The sequence below is a fragment of the Anguilla anguilla genome, chromosome 4 (assembly GCF_013347855.1).
Source record: "Anguilla anguilla isolate fAngAng1 chromosome 4, fAngAng1.pri, whole genome shotgun sequence".
In the NCBI taxonomy this organism is placed as follows: domain Eukaryota; kingdom Metazoa; phylum Chordata; class Actinopteri; order Anguilliformes; family Anguillidae; genus Anguilla; species Anguilla anguilla.
In genome coordinates, this window is record NC_049204.1 from 66,666,709 (window position 1) to 66,686,402 (window position 19,694).

Genomic DNA, 19,694 nt, shown 5'->3' on the forward strand with positions numbered 1-19,694 from the left:
CAACACACCCCAGTATAATGTAAAAGAACAACAGCCATAAAACCAAAAGTGTCTTAATGATTTTACAGCAGCACCTCCATATAAACGCCATTACCATGATGCTCTGACATATCCCACACACGGTAATGTGTGGCATGGTGAAACCAAAATGCATAAAATACCCTTAAATAAAAGCTGAGAATCTGCAGTCTAACCGAACGTCAATACGCTGATTACAAATCTAAAATAGAGGAGTACAGAGTAAACTAAAGAAAAAATATGTCTTTTCCCGAAACATTATGGAGCTGACTATAATATTGGAATACAAGCATTAGAGTGACAGGGTCTGCATAAATGTGAACAAAACTTAAGTTTTATCTTTTTTTATTCCACCCATTTATCTGTTTTCTTACATGGCTAATTCTTGGTCAGGGTTGCAGAGGGTGCTGGAACCTATCCCAGCATGCAGTTGGCAAGAGACGGGAATACACCCTGGACAGGTTGCCAATACATCGCAGGGCACACACAGCATTCACTCACTCGCTCATTCCTGCTGGCAATTTGGAGTCCTTGAACAATGGGAGGAAACCCACACTGAAAGGCTCTTGGGATTCGAACCCAAAACCTTCTTGCCGTGAGGCGACAATGCAAGTCACAGCTCCACCGTAGAGCTTGTAATTTTCACCCAGGTCTGAAAAAACCTGACCAGAACGTCCCGATTCTGACATTTTATGCAGGGCTTGGTTGGGGTTGGACCCTTTGTAGCTGGCCCTTTAAATTTTGAGCACAGAGCGCTGTGTGAGCTGGATGGCAGTTGTAGGCCAGCGAGTCTAAGCTGAGCTCTGTGAGTGACAGAATGGACGCCTCAGACCCGGGGAGAAAGAAGTTATAGTCAGGGGAGAATGAAGTGAGGCAGCAGCCATCAAAAGGAAAATCCCAGGTCTGGACAAACTTTTACACGGTGTTATGATCGAGCTGCAGACGAAAGCGTGGAATTTGTAAAATGCTAATACTGTGGTGCCCTGCTTATATACAGCAGCTGTAAAACAGGAGCATTAACGTTAGCACACTGCACAAGCCCCGCCTCCAAACTCCATCCACTGGTCCCACCCAGACATCAACTGCATCTTCTCCAATCAGAACACCGATGATGTCCTCAACTACAGTGTGTTTGCGTCTCAAAGTCGGGTTCAGACAGGGCTGGACTTACAAAACACTGCAACACACAGAGTTTGACCAGGATCAGGATGAAAAGAAGGCGGGGTCATGTAGGGTTGGGCTGAAAGAAGGCGGGGTCATGTAGGGTTGGGCTGAAAGAAGGCGGGGTCATGTAGGGTTGGGCTGAAAAGAAGGCGGGGTCATGTAGGGATAGGCTGAAAAGAAGGCGGGGTCATGTAGGGTTGTGCTGAAAAGAAGGCGGGGTCATGTAAGGTTGGGCTGAAAAGAAGGCGGGGTCATGTAGGGTTGGGCTGAAAGAAGGCGGGGTCATGTAGGGTTGGACTGAAAAGAAGGCGGGGTCATGTAAGGTTGGGCTGAAAAGAAGGCGGGGTCATGTAAGGTTGGGCTGAAAAGAAGGCGGGGTCATATAGGGTTGGGCTGAAAAGAAGGCGGGGTCATGTAGGGTTGGGCTGAAAGAAGGCAGGGTCATGTAAGATTGGGCTGAAAAGAAGGCGGGGTCATGTAGGGTTGGGCTGAAAGAAGGCGGGGTCATGTAGGGTTGGACTGAAAAGAAGGCGGGGTCATGTAAGGTTGGGCTGAAAAGAAGGCGGGGTCATGTAAGGTTGGGCTGAAAAGAAGGCGGGGTCATATAGGGTTGGGCTGAAAAGAAGGCGGGGTCATGTAGGGTTGGGCTGAAAAGAAGGCGGGGTCATGTAGGGTTGGGCTGAAAAGTAGGCGGGGTCATGTAGGGGTGGGCTGAAAAGAAGGCGGGGTCATGTCGGGTTGGGCTGAAAAGAAGGTGGGGTCATGTAGGGTTGGGCTGAAAACTCTGGGCCATTTCAAAGCATCGAGCCACCCTCTATTTCTGTTTCAATCACTCATTTCATTGTTTCATTTATTTAATAATTTTAAGTTGAAGAGTTAAGTACATTTAATTCATTTTCTGTCTCATTTGAGTTTTTCCCTCTCTTTAATTACAGCTGACATATCCCAGATCACACAGTTTTACAGAGGGTCCAACTCTCCGAACCCTAAACCCAGGATAGAGGGGCTGAGTGAATGTGGTCTGGACTCTGTGCAGGAGGGTCATTGTGTCAGAGACGCTGTAGAAGGACAGAGTTCCTGCCCTGTGATCCAGGTACACGCCTATTCTTGAGGAGGAGGGAACAGGGATTTTAGTGCTCTTATTATTGTGCCAGAAAAAATAACCGCCATAACGACACAAACTCCAGGACTTGTCATTTTCTCCCAGAGCAGAGTCCTCACTCGCTCCTTTCCTGCTGATCTCTTTATATGACATTGCTATATAAACCCTATCCCCACTCCACTCAGCCTCCCAGTAACAGCATCCAGACAGACCCTCTCTGCACAGCACTTGGGCCCGGCGCTCAAATCTCTCTGGATGATCAGGATATGACTGGATCTCTTCTACACCGGTCACCTCTCTGTTCCCCTCAGACAGACGGAGGCATTGATGCGCTGTGTTGGGGTCCAGAGTGAGCTGACAGGAATCTGATGGAGGAGAAGAGAGCTCCTCTTACATATTTTACACATTTCACATATTTTACATATTTTTATGTTTTCTCAATGTCTGTTTGTGCACACTTAGCTTTTTATCCTTGATTGTATCTTTTCAGTTACTTTTCACTTAATTTTTTAATTTCTTCATTTCTTCTTGTACTGAATGCTCAACTATTGCTATGATCTAATTAATTTTTATATTAATCCATATTGTTCTTGTAACTTTCTTCACACAGCCCTACTGTAGGGCATATATTATTATATATGATCCAGATGTTTAATACCAGGATGACTACAGCTTAATTCACAGAGATCTCATCATAAAGAGGAGGTATGGCATCCCTAAAGCCAGTCAGTTATGAATATAGAACATTCTAAAAATTATTTTTTCTTCATATTACCTCAAAATCTCACGTTGCTTCATTGTTTTAATTAAGGTTTAATTACAGACTCACGTTGTAAGAAGTCCTCTCTGGTCCAGGGCACAATATTGACTTCTCCCACTATAAAGAGAGAGATCAGAAGAAAGCTTAATTTCCAAAAGCTTATTTTATGAATTTCCCTCGCTAACACTAACCCACACTAACCAGGGTTTACCCCAGGAAACCAGCGGAGGGGGAAGTGCCTCAGAGGGGAAGCAGTGGCGGTGTGAAGCGGTGGGCCGTGGTGTTTACACGGTATCACCTACACCTGACCTGCTGAAAACATGGCTATACCATATAAGTTTAGTTAAAAATGTGAACATAATGGCTCAAGATAAGATGATGGATATCTGAACAGGGCTGGAAATTAACTGGTGCTAGTAAGGTAAAAACCTGGAGCACCGAGAACAAGATAGTGATGCAGACCTTAAGCGTAACTTCTATCATGGAAAATAAGAACTTGTGATAAAAAAATAAACGTATTTCAGCAGTAATAACCTGTCATAGAAATCTTCGCTAATTCTGCCTGGCAGACGTCCTCCAGTCGCTCTTTCAGTTCAGAGACAGATTTCCTCACAGCCTCAAAAGAGACGTGTGGACTGATAGTGATGCTGGGAAAGTCTCCAGGTCCAGGAGGGGCACAGAGAGACTGACAGCTCTGCAGACAGAACGACAGACATTCACACAGGGAGACATACAGGCACACAGACATACAGAAGACAGTCTCAATAAAATATTTCTGCATTGATTTGAAGAACAAATCATTGTAAATGAGAAACACTCCTCACCTTGTATGTACAATGTACATAGTGCTGACAGTTAGAGAGCCAGTGATGTTACCTGGAGGAAGTGGATGTGATCCTCTGTGTGTGAAACCTGCTCCAGCTCAGCGTCTCTCCTCCTCAGCTCAACAATCTCCTGCTCCAGTCGCTCCAGGAGTCTTTCAGCCCGACTCACTTCAGCCTTCTCCTGATCTCTGATCAGCTCTTTCACCTCAGAGCGCCTTCTCTCAATAGAGCGGATCAGCTCAGTAAAGATCCTCTCGCTGTCCTCCACTGCTGCCTGTGCAGAGCGCTGTTAGGAGACACAGAGAGAGGAGGGCCGTGGAAAGTGGCCCAACACTGGGCTCTTCACTGGCTGACTGGAGGAGAGCCCTGACTGAGCCCTGAAATGGCTCTTCCAGCAGCCAGCTGTTGTCTTCTCCTCTGGTCAGTACCCACCTTGATTGACTGCACAGCCTGTCTCAGGTCCTGCAGCTCCTTCTCTCTCTCCTGGATTCTCTGCTGGAATTTACTCTGTGTCGCCCCCAGCTGCTTCTGTGGAAAAATTTTCTTTGCCTATTAAAACAATGTTTATTGTATATTTACTGTATGATGACAACTCAATTGTCTGCCATTGTAATGTTTGGAATTGTCTTAAATTTTATTTCCATCTTGTTTTGTTCATCACTGTGGATCTGAAACCTGAGATCAAGTCTCTGTACAATTTTACTGAAACATACCTGCGGTAAAAAAGCTTTGACAACCCATTCTCAGAGCAGCTATTAAAATAGTATGATATGTGATAAAGAGAAATTAGTCTTCATAATATTAACCACCTTAAAACGTTTCAGTCCTTACCTGTTTCTCAGTCCTTTCTGCTGCAGCTGAGACTGTATCATGGCCTCTGTGGTCATCCATCGTACACAGATAACAGATGCATTGCTGATCAGTACGACAGTAAACCTCCAGCAGTTTGTCGTGATGAGAGCAGATCTTCTTCTGCAGGTTTCCAGTGGCTTTGATCAGTTTGTGCTTCTTAAAGGCAGGAGATTCAGAGTGAGGCTGGAGGTGAGTTTCACAGTAAGAGGCCAGACACACCAGACAGGACTTGACGGCTTTGCACTTTCTCCCAGTGCAGAAATCACACGCCACATCTCCAGGTCCAGCATAACAGTGAGCAGGAGGAGCAGCTTGGAGTCCTGTCTTCTTCAGTTTCTCCACCACTTCAGCCAGCATGGTGTTTTTTCTTAAAACAGGCCTTGGGGTGAAGGTCTCTCTGCACTGGGGACAACTGTAGACACCAGTATGATCATCCTGATCCCAGCAGCCCTTAATACAGCCCATACAGAAACTGTGTCCACAGTGAATAGCTACCGGATCCTTCAGTAGATCCAGACAGATCGCACAGCTGAACTGGTCCTGATCCAGTGAAACACCACCTTCAGCCATTTTACTCCTCACACTGACAGAGACAGAGTTAAGTTTCGTTTCTCTGAAACTGCGTGACAGAGAGAGTGGGAGTGACTTCCTGGTTCTGCCCACAGCTGCAGGGGGTGTGGTGTTGGACTGAGGCCAGGCTGAGCAGAGAGTGGAGATTTACTCATCAACGTCGCACACACACAAACACGCATATGACAGGGCGGTGATTATTTGTTTAGCAACCTGCATGGTGACGACTGAATGAATGTGCAGAAACATGGAATATATTTAACTGAACTTCATGATCACTTGAATTCATCTACTTACATACTTTTGGGAGAAGCCAGTAGCCAGTTTCTAAAGGGAGTTCAGAGTTATACTTGACACCCTCAGCATGCACAAACACACAAACATACACAATCACATGTGTATGGGGGGTTTACTGTTTTTATTTTTTTTAAGGGGTCTGTTTGTCATTTTGTATGTCCCATTGCTTTTGCAATGCAAGTTTACTTGTCATGCAAATAAAGCACATTTGAATGAGAGGGAGAGAGAGAGAGAGAGAGAGAGAGAGTGAGAGAGGGAGAGAGTGAGCGAGAGAGAGAGATAGAGAGAGTGAGAAAGAGAGAACAATACAACCCATGCTTAGTGCCTTAACAGTGTACATAGTTAATGTGTGCCTTTGTTTTTGGTTTTTAACTGACAGGGGAATAATCTCAGCCTAGAGCACGGTAAATTTCCAGTTTATTGTTTCATTTTTCATTTTGTTTCTTCATGCCAATTGTCAATGTACAGGTTTTCTGTTGGTCTTGTCAAATTTTCTGAATGTAGTGGGTGTGGTATTTTCTCATATATTTTGTAAAAATAGTTTTCTGATGTCCCAGTAGGTTCTCTGTCTGGGTAGAGCTGGTTGGTCTTCAGTCCCTTGTGCTGGTTGCAGTGTGGCTCAGACTGATTCAGATGAACCCAGAATTTGAGAGCTCTTTTTTTGATTGTCAACAGGAGCAGGAAGAGACCTACTTCAGCTCTGAATGCATTGCGTGGGACATTTCTGTGGACATGTAATTTTTTTTTTTTTTTTTGCAGAACTCAAGGTGAAATTTTTTTGATTTTCACCCCATTGTTTGTTTTTGTTTTTTAGTAGGGTCCCCATATTTCACTCCCATAAAGGAGGATACCATCAAATATTTTTAGCCAAATTTATATCGGGGGATTGAATTTAGAAATTGTTTTTTTTAAATGTGCTTTGTCCCTTAATGCATTTATTGCCATGTTGAATCCCCCATGAAGGCTAATGTTAATGCCTAATGTTAGCCAAGCTACTGATCAATTACATTACAGACACATAGCAGAGGCTCTTATCCAGAGCGATGTACAGTAGTGGAGAACATCAGTGTTAGCCTCAGGAGGACAAAGTGTGACATCACCAAGAAGGCACAGAGCACTCATTTATGATCACCAGAACTGTCATTGTATAAAATTGAACTCTAGAAAGTGAGCTGTTCCTTTTAAAATGAATCACATGAGGTTGTTAACAGCCAATCAACAGGAAGCAATAACCATAGACTGTAACAAGGTGTTACCACAACCATTTGTTTAATTTATTCTTCTTGTCAACAATCACAGCATGTAGAACCCAACACAGCCCAGTATAATGCAAAACAACAACATCCATGAAACCCAAAGCGTCTTAATGATTTTACAGCAGCACCTCCATATAAACTCCATTACCATGATGCTCTGACATATCCCATACATGGTAATGTGTGGCATGGTGAAACCAAAATGCATAAAATACCCTTAAATAAAAGCTGAGAATCTGCAGTTTAACCACACGTGAATACCCTGACTACAAATCTAAAATAGAGGAGTACAGAGCCAACTCTTTGCCCCAAACATTATGCAGCTGACTATAATATTGGAACACAAGAGTGACTGGAGCCTATCCCAGCATGCAGTGGGCAAGAGACAGGAATACACCCTGGACAGGTTGCCAGTCCATTGCAGGGCACACACAGCATTCACTCATACGCTCATTCCTACAGGCAATTTGGAGTCTACAAGTAGCCTAACCTGCATGTCTTTGGATTGTGGGAGGAAACCGGAGTACCCGGAGGAAACCCACACTGAAAGGCCTTTGGGATTTGAACCCAAAACCTTCTTGCCGTGAGGCGACAATGCGAGTCACTGCTCCACCACAGAGCTTGTAATTTTCACCCAGGTCTGAAAAAACCTGACCAGAACACCCTGATTCTGACATTTCATGCAGGGCTTGGTTGGGGTTGGACCCTTTGTAGCTGGCCCTTTAAATTTTGAGCACAGAGCGCTGTGTGAGCTGGATGGCAGTTGTAGGCCAGCGAGTCTAAGCTGAGCTCTGTGAGTGACAGAATGGACGCCTCAGAGCCAGGGAGAAAGAAGTTATAGTCAGGGGAGAATGAAGTGAGGCAGCAGCCATCGAAAGGAAAATCTGAGGTCTGGACAAACTTTTACACGGTGTTATGATCGAGCTGCAGACGAAAGCGTGGGGTTTGTAAAATGCTAATACTGTGATGCCCTGCTTATATACAGCAGCCGTAAAACAGGAGCATCAACGTTAGCACACTGCACAAGCCCCGCCTCCAAACTCCATCCACTGATCCCACCCAGACATCAACTGCATTTTCTCCAATCAGAACACTGATGATGTACTTAACTACAGTGTCTGTGTGTTAAATTCAGGTTCAGACTGGGCTGGACTTTCAAAACACTGCAACACACAGAGTCTGACAAGGATCAGGATGAAAGAAGGCAGAGTCATGTAGGGGTGGGCTGAAAAGAAGGCGGGGTCATGTAGGGGTGGACTGAAAAGAAGGCGGGGTCATGTAGGGTTGGGCTGAAAACTCTGGGCCATTTCAAAGCATCGAGCCACCCTCTATTTTTGTTTCAATCACTCATTTCATTGTTTCATTTATTTAGTAATTTGAAGTTGAAGAGTTAAGTACATTTAATTCATTTTCTGTCTCATTTGAGTTTTTCCCTCTCTTTAATTACAGCTGGCATATTCCAGATCACACAGTTTTACAGAGGATCCAATTCTCCGAACCCTAAACCCAGGATAGAAGGGCTGAGTGAATGTGGTCTGGACTCTGTGCAGGAGGGTCATTGTGTCAGAGACGCTGTAGAAGGACAGAGTTCCTGCCCTGTGATCCAGGTACACTCCTATTCTGGAGGAGGGGGGAACAGGGATTTTAGTGCTCTCATTATTGTGCAAGAAAAAATAACCGCCATCACGACGCAGACTCCAGGACTTGTTATTACCTCCCAGAACACAGTCATCACCCAGCCCTTTCCTGCTGATCTCTTTATATGACACTGCTATATCAAAATCATTCCCACTCCACTCAGCCTCCCAGTAACAGCGTCCAGACAAACCCTCTCTGCACAGCACTTGGGCCCGGCACTCAAATCTCTCTGGATGATCAGGATATGACTGGCTCTTTTCCACATTGGTCACCTTTCTGTTCCCCTCAGACAGACGGAGGCGTTTATACACTGTGTTTGGGTCCAGTGTGAGCTGACAGGAATCTGATGGGGGAGAAGAGAGCTCCTCTTACATATTTTACACATTTCACATATTTTATATATTTTTATGTTTTCTCAATGTCTGTTTGTGCACACTTAGCTTTTTATCCTTGATTGTATCTTTTCAGTTACTTTTCACTTAATTTTTTAATTTCTTCATTTCTTCTTGTACTGAATGCTCAACTATTGCTATGATCTAATTTATTTTTATATTAATCCATATTGTTCTTGTAACTTTCTTCACACAGCCCTACTGTAGGGCATATATTATTATATATGATCCATATGTTTAATACCAGGATGACTACAGCTTAATTCACAGAGATCTCATCATAAAGAGGAGGTATGGCATCCCTAAAGCCAGTCAGTTATGAATATAGAACATTCTAAAAATTATTTTTTCTTCATATTACCTCAAAATCTCACGTTGCTTCATTGTTTTAATTAAGGTTTAATTACAGACTCACGTTGTAAGAAGTCCTCTCTGGTCCAGGGCACAATATTGACTTCTCCCACTATAAAGAGAGAGATCAGAAGAAAGCTTAATTCCCAAAAGCTTAATTTATGAATGTCCCTCGCTAACACTAACCCACACTAACCAGGGTTTACCCCAGGAAACCAGCGGAGGGGGAAGTGCCTCAGAGGGGAAGCAGTGGCGGTGTGAAGCGGTGGGCCGTGGTGTTTACACGGTATCACCTACACCTGACCTGCTGAAAACATGGCTATACCATATAAGTTTAGTTAGAAATGAGAACATAATGGCTCAAGATAAGATGATGGATATCTGATCAGGGCTATAAATTAACTGGAGCTAGTAAGGTCAAAAACTGGAAAACAGAGAACAAAATAGTGATGCAAACCTTAAGCGTAACTTGTATCATGGAAAATAAGAACTTGTGATAAAAAAATAAACGTATTTCAGCAGTAATAACCTGTGATAGAAATCTTCGCTAATTCTGCCTGGCAGACGTCCTCCAGTCGCTCTTTCAGTTCAGAGACAGATTTCCTCACAGCCTCAAAAGAGCCGTGTGCACTGACAGTGATGCTGGGAAAGTCTCCAGGTCCAGGAGGGGCACAGAGAGACTGACAGCTCTACAGACAGAACAACAGACATTCACACAGGTAGACATACAGGCACACAGACATACAGAAGACAGTCTCAATAAAAGATTTCTGCATCGATTTGAAGAACAAATCATTGTAAATGAGAAACACTCCTCACCTTGTATGTACAATGTACATAGTGCAGACTGTTAGAGAGCCAGTGATGTTACCTGGAGGAAATGGATGTGATCCTCTGTGTGTGAAAGCTGCTCCAGCTCAGCATCTCTCCTCCTCAGCTCAGCAATCTCCTGCTCCAGTCGCTCCAGGAGTCTTTCAGTCCGACTCACTTCAGCCTTCTCCTGATCTCTGATCAGCTCTTTCACCTCAGAGCGCCTTCTCTCAATGGAGCGGATCAGCTCAGTAAAGATCCTCTCGCTGTCCTCCACTGCTGCCTGTGCAGAGCACTGTTAGGAGACACAGAGAGAGGAGGGCTGGACATTTTAACTAGGCCTTTCACTCAGCTCTTACTGGGACCCCAGACAGCCTGTTGCCCACAGTGTGGCTCAGTGGGATTGAGCCCCACAGGGCTGGAAAGTGACCCAACACTGGGCTCCTCACTGGCTGACTGGAGGAGAGCCCTGACTGAGCCCTGAAATGGCTCTTCCAGCAGCCAGCTGTCTTCTCCTCTGGTCAGTACCCACCTTGATTGACTGCACAGACTGTCTCAGGTCCTGCAGCTCCTTCTCTCTCTCCTGGATTCTTTGCTGGAATTTACTCTGTGTCACCCCCAGCTGCTTCTGTGGAAAAATTTCCTTTGCCTATTAAAACAATGTTTATTGTATATTTACTGTATGATGACAACTCAATTGTCTGCCATTGTAATGTTTGAAATTGTCTTAAATTTTATTTCCATCTTGTTTTGTTCATCACTGTGGATCTGAAACCTGAGATCAAGTCTCTGTACAATTTTACTGAAACATACCTGCGGTAAAAAAGCTTTGACAACCCATTCTCAGAGCAGCTATTAAAATAGTATGATATGTGATAAAGAGAAATTAGTCTTCATAATATTAACCACCTTAAAAAGTTTCAGTCCTTACCTGTTTCTCAGTCATTTCTGCTGCAGCTGAGACTGTATCATGGCCTCTGTGGTCATCCATCGTACACAGATAACAGATACACTGCTGATCGGTACGACAGTAAACCTCCAGCAGTTTGTCGTGATGAGAGCAGATCTTCTCCTGCAGGTTTCCAGTGGTTTCCACCAGTTTGTGCTTCTTAAGAGGAGGCGATTCATAGTGAGGCTGGAGGTGAGCTTCGCAGTAAGAGGCCAGACACACCAGACAGGACTTGACGGCTTTGCGCTTTCTCCCAGTGCAGAAATCACACGCCACATCTCCAGGTCCAGCATAACAGTGAGCAGGAGGAGCAGCTTGGAGTCCTGTCTTCTTCAGTTTCTCCACCACTTCAGCCAGCATGGTGTTTTTTCTTAAAACAGGCCTTGGGGTGAAGGTCTCTCTGCACTGGGGACAACTGTAGACACCAGTATGATCATCCTGATCCCAGCAGCCCTTAATACAGCCCATACAGAAACTGTGTCCACAGTGAATAGCTACCGGATCCTTCAGTAGATCCAGACAGATCGCACAGCTGAACTGGTCCTGATCCAGTGAAACACCACCTTCAGCCATTTTACTGCTCACACTGACAGAGACAGAGTTAAGTTTCGTTTCTCTGAAACTGCGTGACAGAGAGAGTGGGAGTGACTTCCTGGTTCTGCCCACAGCTACAGGGGGTGTGGTGTTGGACTGAGGCCAGGCTGAGCAGAGAGTGGAGATTTACTCATCAACGTCACACACACACAAGCACACATATGACAGGGCGGTGATTATTTGTTTAGCAACCTGCATGGTGATGACTGAATGGCTGTGCAGAAACATGGAATATATTTACCTGCACTTCATGCTTACTTGAATTCATCTACTTACATACTTTTGGGAGAAGCCAGTAGCCAGTTTCTAAAGGGAGTACAGAGTTATACTTGACACCCTCAGAATTCACAAACACACAAACATACACAATCACGTGTATGTGTACGTGTACGTGTACTGTTTTTCATTTTTTTAAGGGGTCTGTTTGTCATTTTGTATGTCCCATTGCTTTTGCAATGCAAGTTTACTTGTCATGCAAATAAAGCACATTTGAATGAGAGAGAGAGAGAGAGAGAGAGAGATAGAGAGAGTGAGAAAGAGAGAACAATACAACCCATGCTTAGTGCCTTAACAGTGTACATTGTTAATGTGTGCCTTTGTTTTTGGTTTTTAACTGACAGGGGAATAATCTCATTGTTTCATTTTTCATTTTGTTTCTTCATGCCGATTGTCAATGTACAGGTTTTCTGTTGGTCTTGTCAAATTTTTTGAATGTAGTGGGTGTGGTTTTTTGATGTCCCAGGAGGTTCTCTGTCTGGGTAGAGCTGGTTGGTCTTCAGTGCCTTGTGCTGGTAGCAGTGCGGCTCAGACTGATTCAGATGAACCCAGAATTTGAGCGCTCTTTTTGAAATTGTCAACAGAAGTGGGAATTCGGCCCTGCACGCATTGCATGGGATATTTCTGTGGACATTTTTTTTTTTTTTTTTTTTTTTTGCAGAACTCAAGGTGAAATTTTTTTGACTTTCACCCCATTGTTTGTTTTTGTTTTTTAGTAGGGTCCCCATATTTCACTCCCATAAAGGAGGATACCGTCAAATATTTTCAGCCAAATTTATATCGGGGGATTGAATTTAGAAATTGTTTTTTTTAAAATGTGTTTTGTCCCTTAATGCATTTATTGCCATGTTGAATTTCCCCCATGAAGGCTAATGTTAATGCCTAATGTTAGCCAAGCTACTGATCAATTACATTGCAGACACATAGCAGAGGCTCTTATCCAGAGCGATGTACAGTAGTGGAGAACATCAGTGTTAGTCTCAGGAGGACAAAGTGTGACATCACCAAGAAGGCACAGAGCACTCATTCATAATCACCAGAACTGTCCTTGTATAATAATGAACTCCGGAAAGAGAACTATTCCTTTTAATATGCATCATATCAGACAGAAAACAGCCAATTGACAGACAGCAATAACCACAGACTGTCACATGGAGTGTTACCACAACCATTTGTTTATTTCATTCTTCTTGTAAACAATCACAGCGTGTAGAACCCAACACACCCCAGTATAATGCAAAACAACAACAGCCATAAAACCAAAAGTGTCTTAATGATTTTTCAGCAGCACCTCCATATTAACGCCATTACCATGATGCTCTGACATATCCCACACACGGTAATGTGTGGCATGGTGAAACCAAAATGCATAAAATACCCTTAAATAAAAGCTGAGAATCTGCAGTCTAACCGAACGTCAATACGCTGATTACAAATCTAAAATAGAGGAGTACAGAGCAAACTAAAGAAAAAATATGTTTTTTCCCGAAACATTATGGAGCTGACTATAATATTGGAATACAAGCATTAGAGTGACAGGGTCTGCATAAATGTGAACAAAACTTAAGTTTTATCTTTTTTTATTCCACCCATTTATCTGTTTTCTTACATGGCTAATTCTTGGTCAGGGTTGCAGAGGGTGCTGGAACCTATCCCAGCATGCAGTTGGCAAGAGACGGGAATACACCCTGGACAGGTTGCCAATACATCGCAGGGCACACACAGCATTCACTCACTCGCTCATTCCTACTGGCAATTTGGAGTCCTTGAACAATGGGAGGAAACCCACACTGAAAGGCCCTTGGGATTTGAACTCAAGACCTTCTTCCTGTGAGACGACAATGCAAGTCACAGCTCCACCGTAGAGCTTGTAATTTTCACCCAGGTCTGAAAAAACCTGACCAGAACGCCCTGATTCTGACATTTTGTGCAGGGCTTGGTTGGGGTTGGACCCTTTGTAGCTGGCCCTTTAAATTTTGAGCACAGAGCGCTGTGTGAGCTGGATGGCAGTAGTAGGCCAGCGAGCCTAAGCTGAGCTCTGTGAGTGACAGAATGGACGCCTCAGAGCCGGGGAGAAAGAAGTTATAGTCAGGGGAGAATGAAGTGAGACAGCAGCCATCAAAAGGAAAATCTGAGGTCTGGACAAACTTTTACACGGTGTTATGATCGAGCTGCAGACGAAAGCGTGGGGTTTGTAAAATGCTAATACTGTGATGCCCTGCTTAAATACAGCAGCCGCAAAACAGGAGCATTAACGTTAGCATGGCGGGGTCATGTAAGGTTGGGCTGAAAAGAAGGCGGGGTCATGTAGGGTTGGGCTGAAAAGAAGGCGGGGTCATGTAGAGTTGGGCTGAAAAGAAGGCGGGGTTATGTAGGGTTGGGCTGAAAAGAAGGCGGGGTCATGTAAGGTTGGGCTGAAAATTTTGGGCCCATTTCAAACCCTACAGAATTGAGATCTCCTCTATTATAATTTCATTCAATTCATTTTCTGTCATCTGTAGATCAGCTGCAATTAAAGAGAGCGAGTGTTGAATAGTTACAATAAATTTGTTTTGTCTCATGTGAATGTTTTTCCCTCTCTTTAATTACAGCTGATCTTCCCTTCACTCTCTGCCTCATCCCAGATCACATAGTTTTACAGAAGATCCAGCATTCCAAACCCTAAACGCAGGATAGAGGGGCTGAGTGAATGTGGTCTGGACTCTGTGCAGGAGGGTTATTGTGTCAGAGATGCTGTAGAAGGACAGAGTTCCTGCCCCGTGATCCAGGTACACTCCTATTCTGGAGGAGGGGGGACCAGAGATTTCAGTTATACGCCTATTGTGACAGAAAGAGTAACCTGAGGGACTGCAGCGCAAACTCCAGGAATTCCTATTAGATCCCAGAGTGCAGTCATTACTGCCTCCTTTCCTGCTGATCTCTTTATAGGACACTGCTATAGAAACCTCATCATCCCTACTCCACTTAGCCTCCCAGTAACAGCGTCCAGACTCATACAGCTTGCTGCACAGAACTTGGGCCCGGCTCTCAAATCTCTCTGGATGATCAGGATATGACTGGATCTCTTCCACGTAAGTCACCTCTCTGTTCCCCTCAGACAGACGGAGGTAATTATATGCTGTGTTGGGGTCCAGTGTGAGCCGATGGTAATCTGATAGAGGAGAAGAAGGAGAAAAGAGAGTTCAGTAATCATAATAATAAACATCAATTACATATTTTACACACAATTAAATTTCATATTTTACTCCATTCACATGTTATTTTTATTAGTTTTTTTAAACAAATTTGGAGCCCAATGGGGACTGGGCATGTCTAATTCCCACCCCAGTTTGGAACAGCCAATCATCTGCAACCATGCTCATGCTGTGAACCCCACTGTTGATTTGGGAGAGTAACTTTGGACACCCAAGGTTCTCCTCCGAAACACGTGGTGTCACCAGCTGCTTATTTTCACACCACAGACTACAGCTAAGCTCACAGAACAGAGTCAGAGGAGGACCTTTCATACGCAACTTTCACATGCAGTCCTTGGGAACCCAATCGACCAGCAGGGGTCACTAGAGAGCAATGAACGTGGACCCCTAACTGACTGAACAACAGCGGGGCCAGCCCTACAAACGCAAATGTCTGTGACTGACTGAGTGACTGAGTGACTGACTGATGAAGTTACACCATTGGTCAGCCGAGTTATGAAGATACACCATTGGTCGGCCGGATCACGTGTGTTAGGTCCAGCCATATACTAGGTTTCCTAGTCTTGTTAAAATTAATTCTGTGTGATCTAGGTTACTTTTCTTATTTTATTATATCTACAAGTATATAATTTTCTCTGGAAATGATATTTGTTTTTCTAATGTATTATTCATGGACCTTGATATGCACCTATACAGCACCGAGAGTTTGGCACTTTTCAGGGTTCCCCCCACAGAAATAACCACAACAGCCACAGACTCTCAGCCCTTAAAAACATTAAATTCTGTACATTCTGACCCCATTTCAACAAACAGATTTCATAAACAACTTCACACGTCCAGACAACAAAGCCCCAAACTAAGGGGATTTTGCCTTTTCTTCTTCTTCCTGCCGCCTAGTCCACAAACAAAATGTCTCCCCATTGGACCTTTTACCAACACCAGCCAATCCTTCACCTACACGGGCTAATCAAAATCTCACGTTCGCACGCAAAATGCACATATCGTTTTATCCTAAACCATTTCCAATCTCCACAGCTCGTCTGTTTGTGGCCTAGTGGTCAATGTTACAGTCTGTGGCCCATGAGGATCCAGGTTCAAGCCCTGCCCGGAGAAAGTTTCATTAACCTGCTTTTTTTCCTCACTAATAATTTTTATCACCAAAGAAATTTCCTAGTTTCAACACCCAGTCCATTCATGGCTTGGTGGTTAATGTCACAGTCTATATATCGAGAAGTTGCTGGTTCAAGCTCCACTGGAAGCAAGCTTCTGTAACCTGCTTTTCTCCTCACTAATAATTGTCTATTACTTCTCAATTATTGCTTTCGCACAACATCTACCCGGCATTCACCAAACGTATACACTGCATTATGATGTACCATCGACACGCTCACTTAACCGGCTACAATATCGCCAGATTAATTCTAAACCTTTATATGTGCTGCCTGTGAGACTGGACATGGACAGGATCAACAACAACAACAACAACGACAGTATTGTGATACGTGCATAAAATAAACTGTGTGTATCGTACACCTCCGTGCCTGTGTGGTTCATTCATCGTGACTTGTTACAACATCATTTTTTTCCTCAATATTCCTGTATTCTGGTGTTGCCGCATTCTCTTATATTAGCTGCAACTACAGACTCACATTGTAAGAAGTCCTCTCTGGTCCTGGGCTCTAGAATTTGGACGTCTTCCACTGCAGAGAGAAAGTTTACAAAAAAGATGAGGTCATAAAGATGACCTTTATGTCATATTTCCTGGAGATGTGGAATTCTATTTTAACAAATTAAATGCATTTAATAAAACGTTATGTCTATCATTATTTTTGTCAGTAGAAGGCTGACAGGAGAAGACACACACTGGAGCATTTACATTCAGATCTTATATCTCAGTGGCATCCAACCCAAACTACCCCCAGATGTGTTTCATGCCACAAATCTGACCCACGTCTGTTACATTCAGACTACAGTAATCTAATGTGATGTGTTGGATTAGTCAGTAAATTGAAAAGATGTGGCACATAAAGACAAGTGTTCACAGGGCCAGAGATACAGGCTTGTACAGTAGATTTATCCATGGATCTCCCAGTGATATCACTAGTGAAAGGTTGATTTGTCAGTAGATGTTGCAGGATGGCATTTTTAACCTAAAATTACTCCATTCTAAATCAAAGGGAATAATGAGACCTTTTAGAAAAGGGACACATCATGAAATTCACGTTTTGCAAGGGTTGTAGACTCTGTTGTGGTAGTGTTATGTGGGATTGGTGAATTCATTTGATAATAAGTTTTAGGTGATATTTTAGTTATTTTCTTAATTAGCAATTGCAGGTCACCCTACGGACCTCCGGGCCACAGACGGCACTGACCTGGTCTGGATTCGATCTGAGACCGTGAGGCTCATCCATGCACCACAGCGTGGTGCCTTAACTGAATGAGCCACCCAGCAGCTCTACAAATAAGCCCCCAGCAGCTCTCCAAATGAGCCCCCACCAGCTCTCCATATGAGCCCCCACCCGCTCCCCATATGAGCCCCCACCAGCTCTCCATAGCGGACATTACCCAACAAGTTTTTAATTCTTTGAAAAAGTGCCTGATTCACCAAAGAGCCAGATGTAACACTGGTTTTAAAACCAGCACTATTAACTCTGGTAACAGGACAGAACAGGACATTTCCATATTCATATTTATTCAATAGGTAAACATGTGGCATGTACATTTTTTGAAAACATTTATTTATGTTATAAAATCCTAGTTATATAGCAAAGATTGTTTTGTATTTTTAATTTAAAGTGGCTATCCTTCATTTTTCCAATTTTGGTGTATTTTGGGACATCTGTGGTGACTTGTGGTCACAAAGTTCATTTTCACTCTCCAAATTCCCAAGTTTCATTTGAAACTAGATTATAACTAGGAGCACATCGAGTGCTTATCCATCTTGGAAGATAATCCAGCAGTAGCATATTTTGGAGAAAGAACAACAATGTCTTCTGACACTGTAATATTGAGCAACAAGATACTGTTACCTTGGGCTGTACTCTGACTATACTCATACTCTACACTGAGTCACTGTTACCTTGGGCTGTACTCTGACTATACTCATACTCTACACTGAGTTACTGTTACTTTGGGCTGTACTCTGACTATACTCATACTCTACACTGAGTTACTGTTACTTTGGGCTGTACTCTGACTATACTCATACTCTACACTGAGTTACTGTTACCTTGGGCTGTACTCTGACTATACTCATACTCTACACTGAGTCACTGTTACCTTGGGCTGTACTCTGACTATACTCATACTCTACACTGAGTTACTGTTACCTTGGGCTGTACTCTGACTATACTCATACTCTACACTGAGTTACTGTTACCTTGGGCTGTACTCTGACTATACTCATACTCTACACTGAGTTACTGTTACCTTGGGCTGTACTCTGACTATACTCATACTCTACACTGAGTTACTGTTACCTTGTTAGCTTTGACCTGCTGCTGATGCATTAAACAGAAATATCTACAGAGATTTCTTCAGATAAACCAAAACCTGTCACCACACCATGTGTTTGTGTGTGTCTGTCATTATGTATGTGTGTGTGTGTGTGTGTGTGTGTGTGAAAGAGAGAGAGAAAGATAGACAGTATACGTGTGTGTGTGCCTGTGTGTATGTGTGTGTTAGTCAGTGAAAGTGTGTGTATTTTTTGTTGTGTGTTTTGTGACAGAGCATTCATTATTTTAAAAGAAAAAATTGAGGAAAAAGTATTTCTGTAGTTCTAACCTGTTTGATAGATTTTCACTAATTCCACCTGGCAGATGTCCTCTAGTAGCTCTTTTAGTTCAGAGACAGATTTCCTCACAGCCTCAAAAGAGACGTGTGGACTAGCAGTGATGCTGGGAAAGTCTTCAGGTCCAGGAGGGGCACAGAGAGACTGACATCTCTGCAGACAGACAGAACAAAAAGTCTCAATTTAGATACCTGTGCAGATGCCAGGGACGGATCTTTGGAAAAAAACGCCTCACCTTGTATGTATGTGGTGCCTTGTATATGTTCCGGAGGCAGAGTGACACCTGTTGTTGGTTTTGATGATATTATTTCTAGCCCCCCTTAATACTTTTGTTGTTTTATTTCAGTGATACGACAATTTGCGTCTTCATACGTATTCCCTGCAATAATCTTTTGTCTCTCTGGTAGCTAGTACAATACCAGCCGCCAGTCAGTGTGAGATTTGTATGCACAGGACGTCTTGCTTGGCTGGAATACAAGCTAAGCGAGTTGAAAGCAAGTGTCTGCGTACATGGTCAGCTAAAAGCTTTTATGTTTTGTTTGCAGTGATAGATAACTGCTTTTCATTAAATTATGTGGCACCTGAAGACTTGTCGTCATTCTGCGAGTGCAACATGGACAATGTAAAGAGTGCAGACTGTCAGAGAGCCAGTGATGTTACCTGGAGGAAATGGATGTGATTCTCTGTGTGTGAAAGCTGCTCCAGCTCAGCATCTCTCCTCCTCAGCTCAACAATCTCCTGCACCAGTCGCTCCAGGAGTCCTTCAGTCCGACTCACTGCAGCCTTCTCCTGATCTCTGATCAGCTCTTTCACCTCAGAACGCCTTCTCTCAATGGAGCAGATCAGCTCAGTAAAGA

At 43.6% G+C, this 19,694-nt stretch overlaps 3 protein-coding genes across 3 annotated transcripts in view; 1 reads left to right on the top strand and 2 right to left on the bottom strand.

The window, feature by feature from the left end:
- The window catches only part of LOC118225953 (tripartite motif-containing protein 16-like), a 972,804-nt gene that overhangs the window by 412,187 nt on the left and 540,923 nt on the right, over positions 1 to 19,694 (top strand). The gene's annotated exons all lie outside the window — the stretch shown is intronic.
- Positions 1,692 to 11,668, bottom strand: LOC118225130. Its single transcript, XM_035413183.1, has 12 exons — positions 10,966 to 11,668; positions 10,567 to 10,662; positions 10,096 to 10,329; positions 9,754 to 9,913; positions 9,289 to 9,336; positions 8,291 to 8,824; positions 4,700 to 5,418; positions 4,301 to 4,396; positions 3,921 to 4,154; positions 3,579 to 3,738; positions 3,114 to 3,161; positions 1,692 to 2,649 (listed from the first exon to the last, which is right to left on the bottom strand). The coding sequence occupies exons 1-12, from the start codon at positions 11,554 to 11,556 to the stop codon at positions 2,108 to 2,110; spliced, it is 3,462 nt and encodes a 1,153-aa protein (XP_035269074.1). The 5' UTR covers positions 11,557 to 11,668; the 3' UTR covers positions 1,692 to 2,107.
- LOC118225132 (stonustoxin subunit beta-like) lies at positions 13,006 to 19,452 on the bottom strand. Its single transcript, XM_035413184.1, has 2 exons — positions 19,419 to 19,452; positions 13,006 to 15,004 (listed from the first exon to the last, which is right to left on the bottom strand). Exons 1-2 carry the CDS (start codon positions 19,450 to 19,452, stop codon positions 14,469 to 14,471), a joined length of 570 nt encoding a protein of 189 aa, XP_035269075.1. The 3' UTR covers positions 13,006 to 14,468.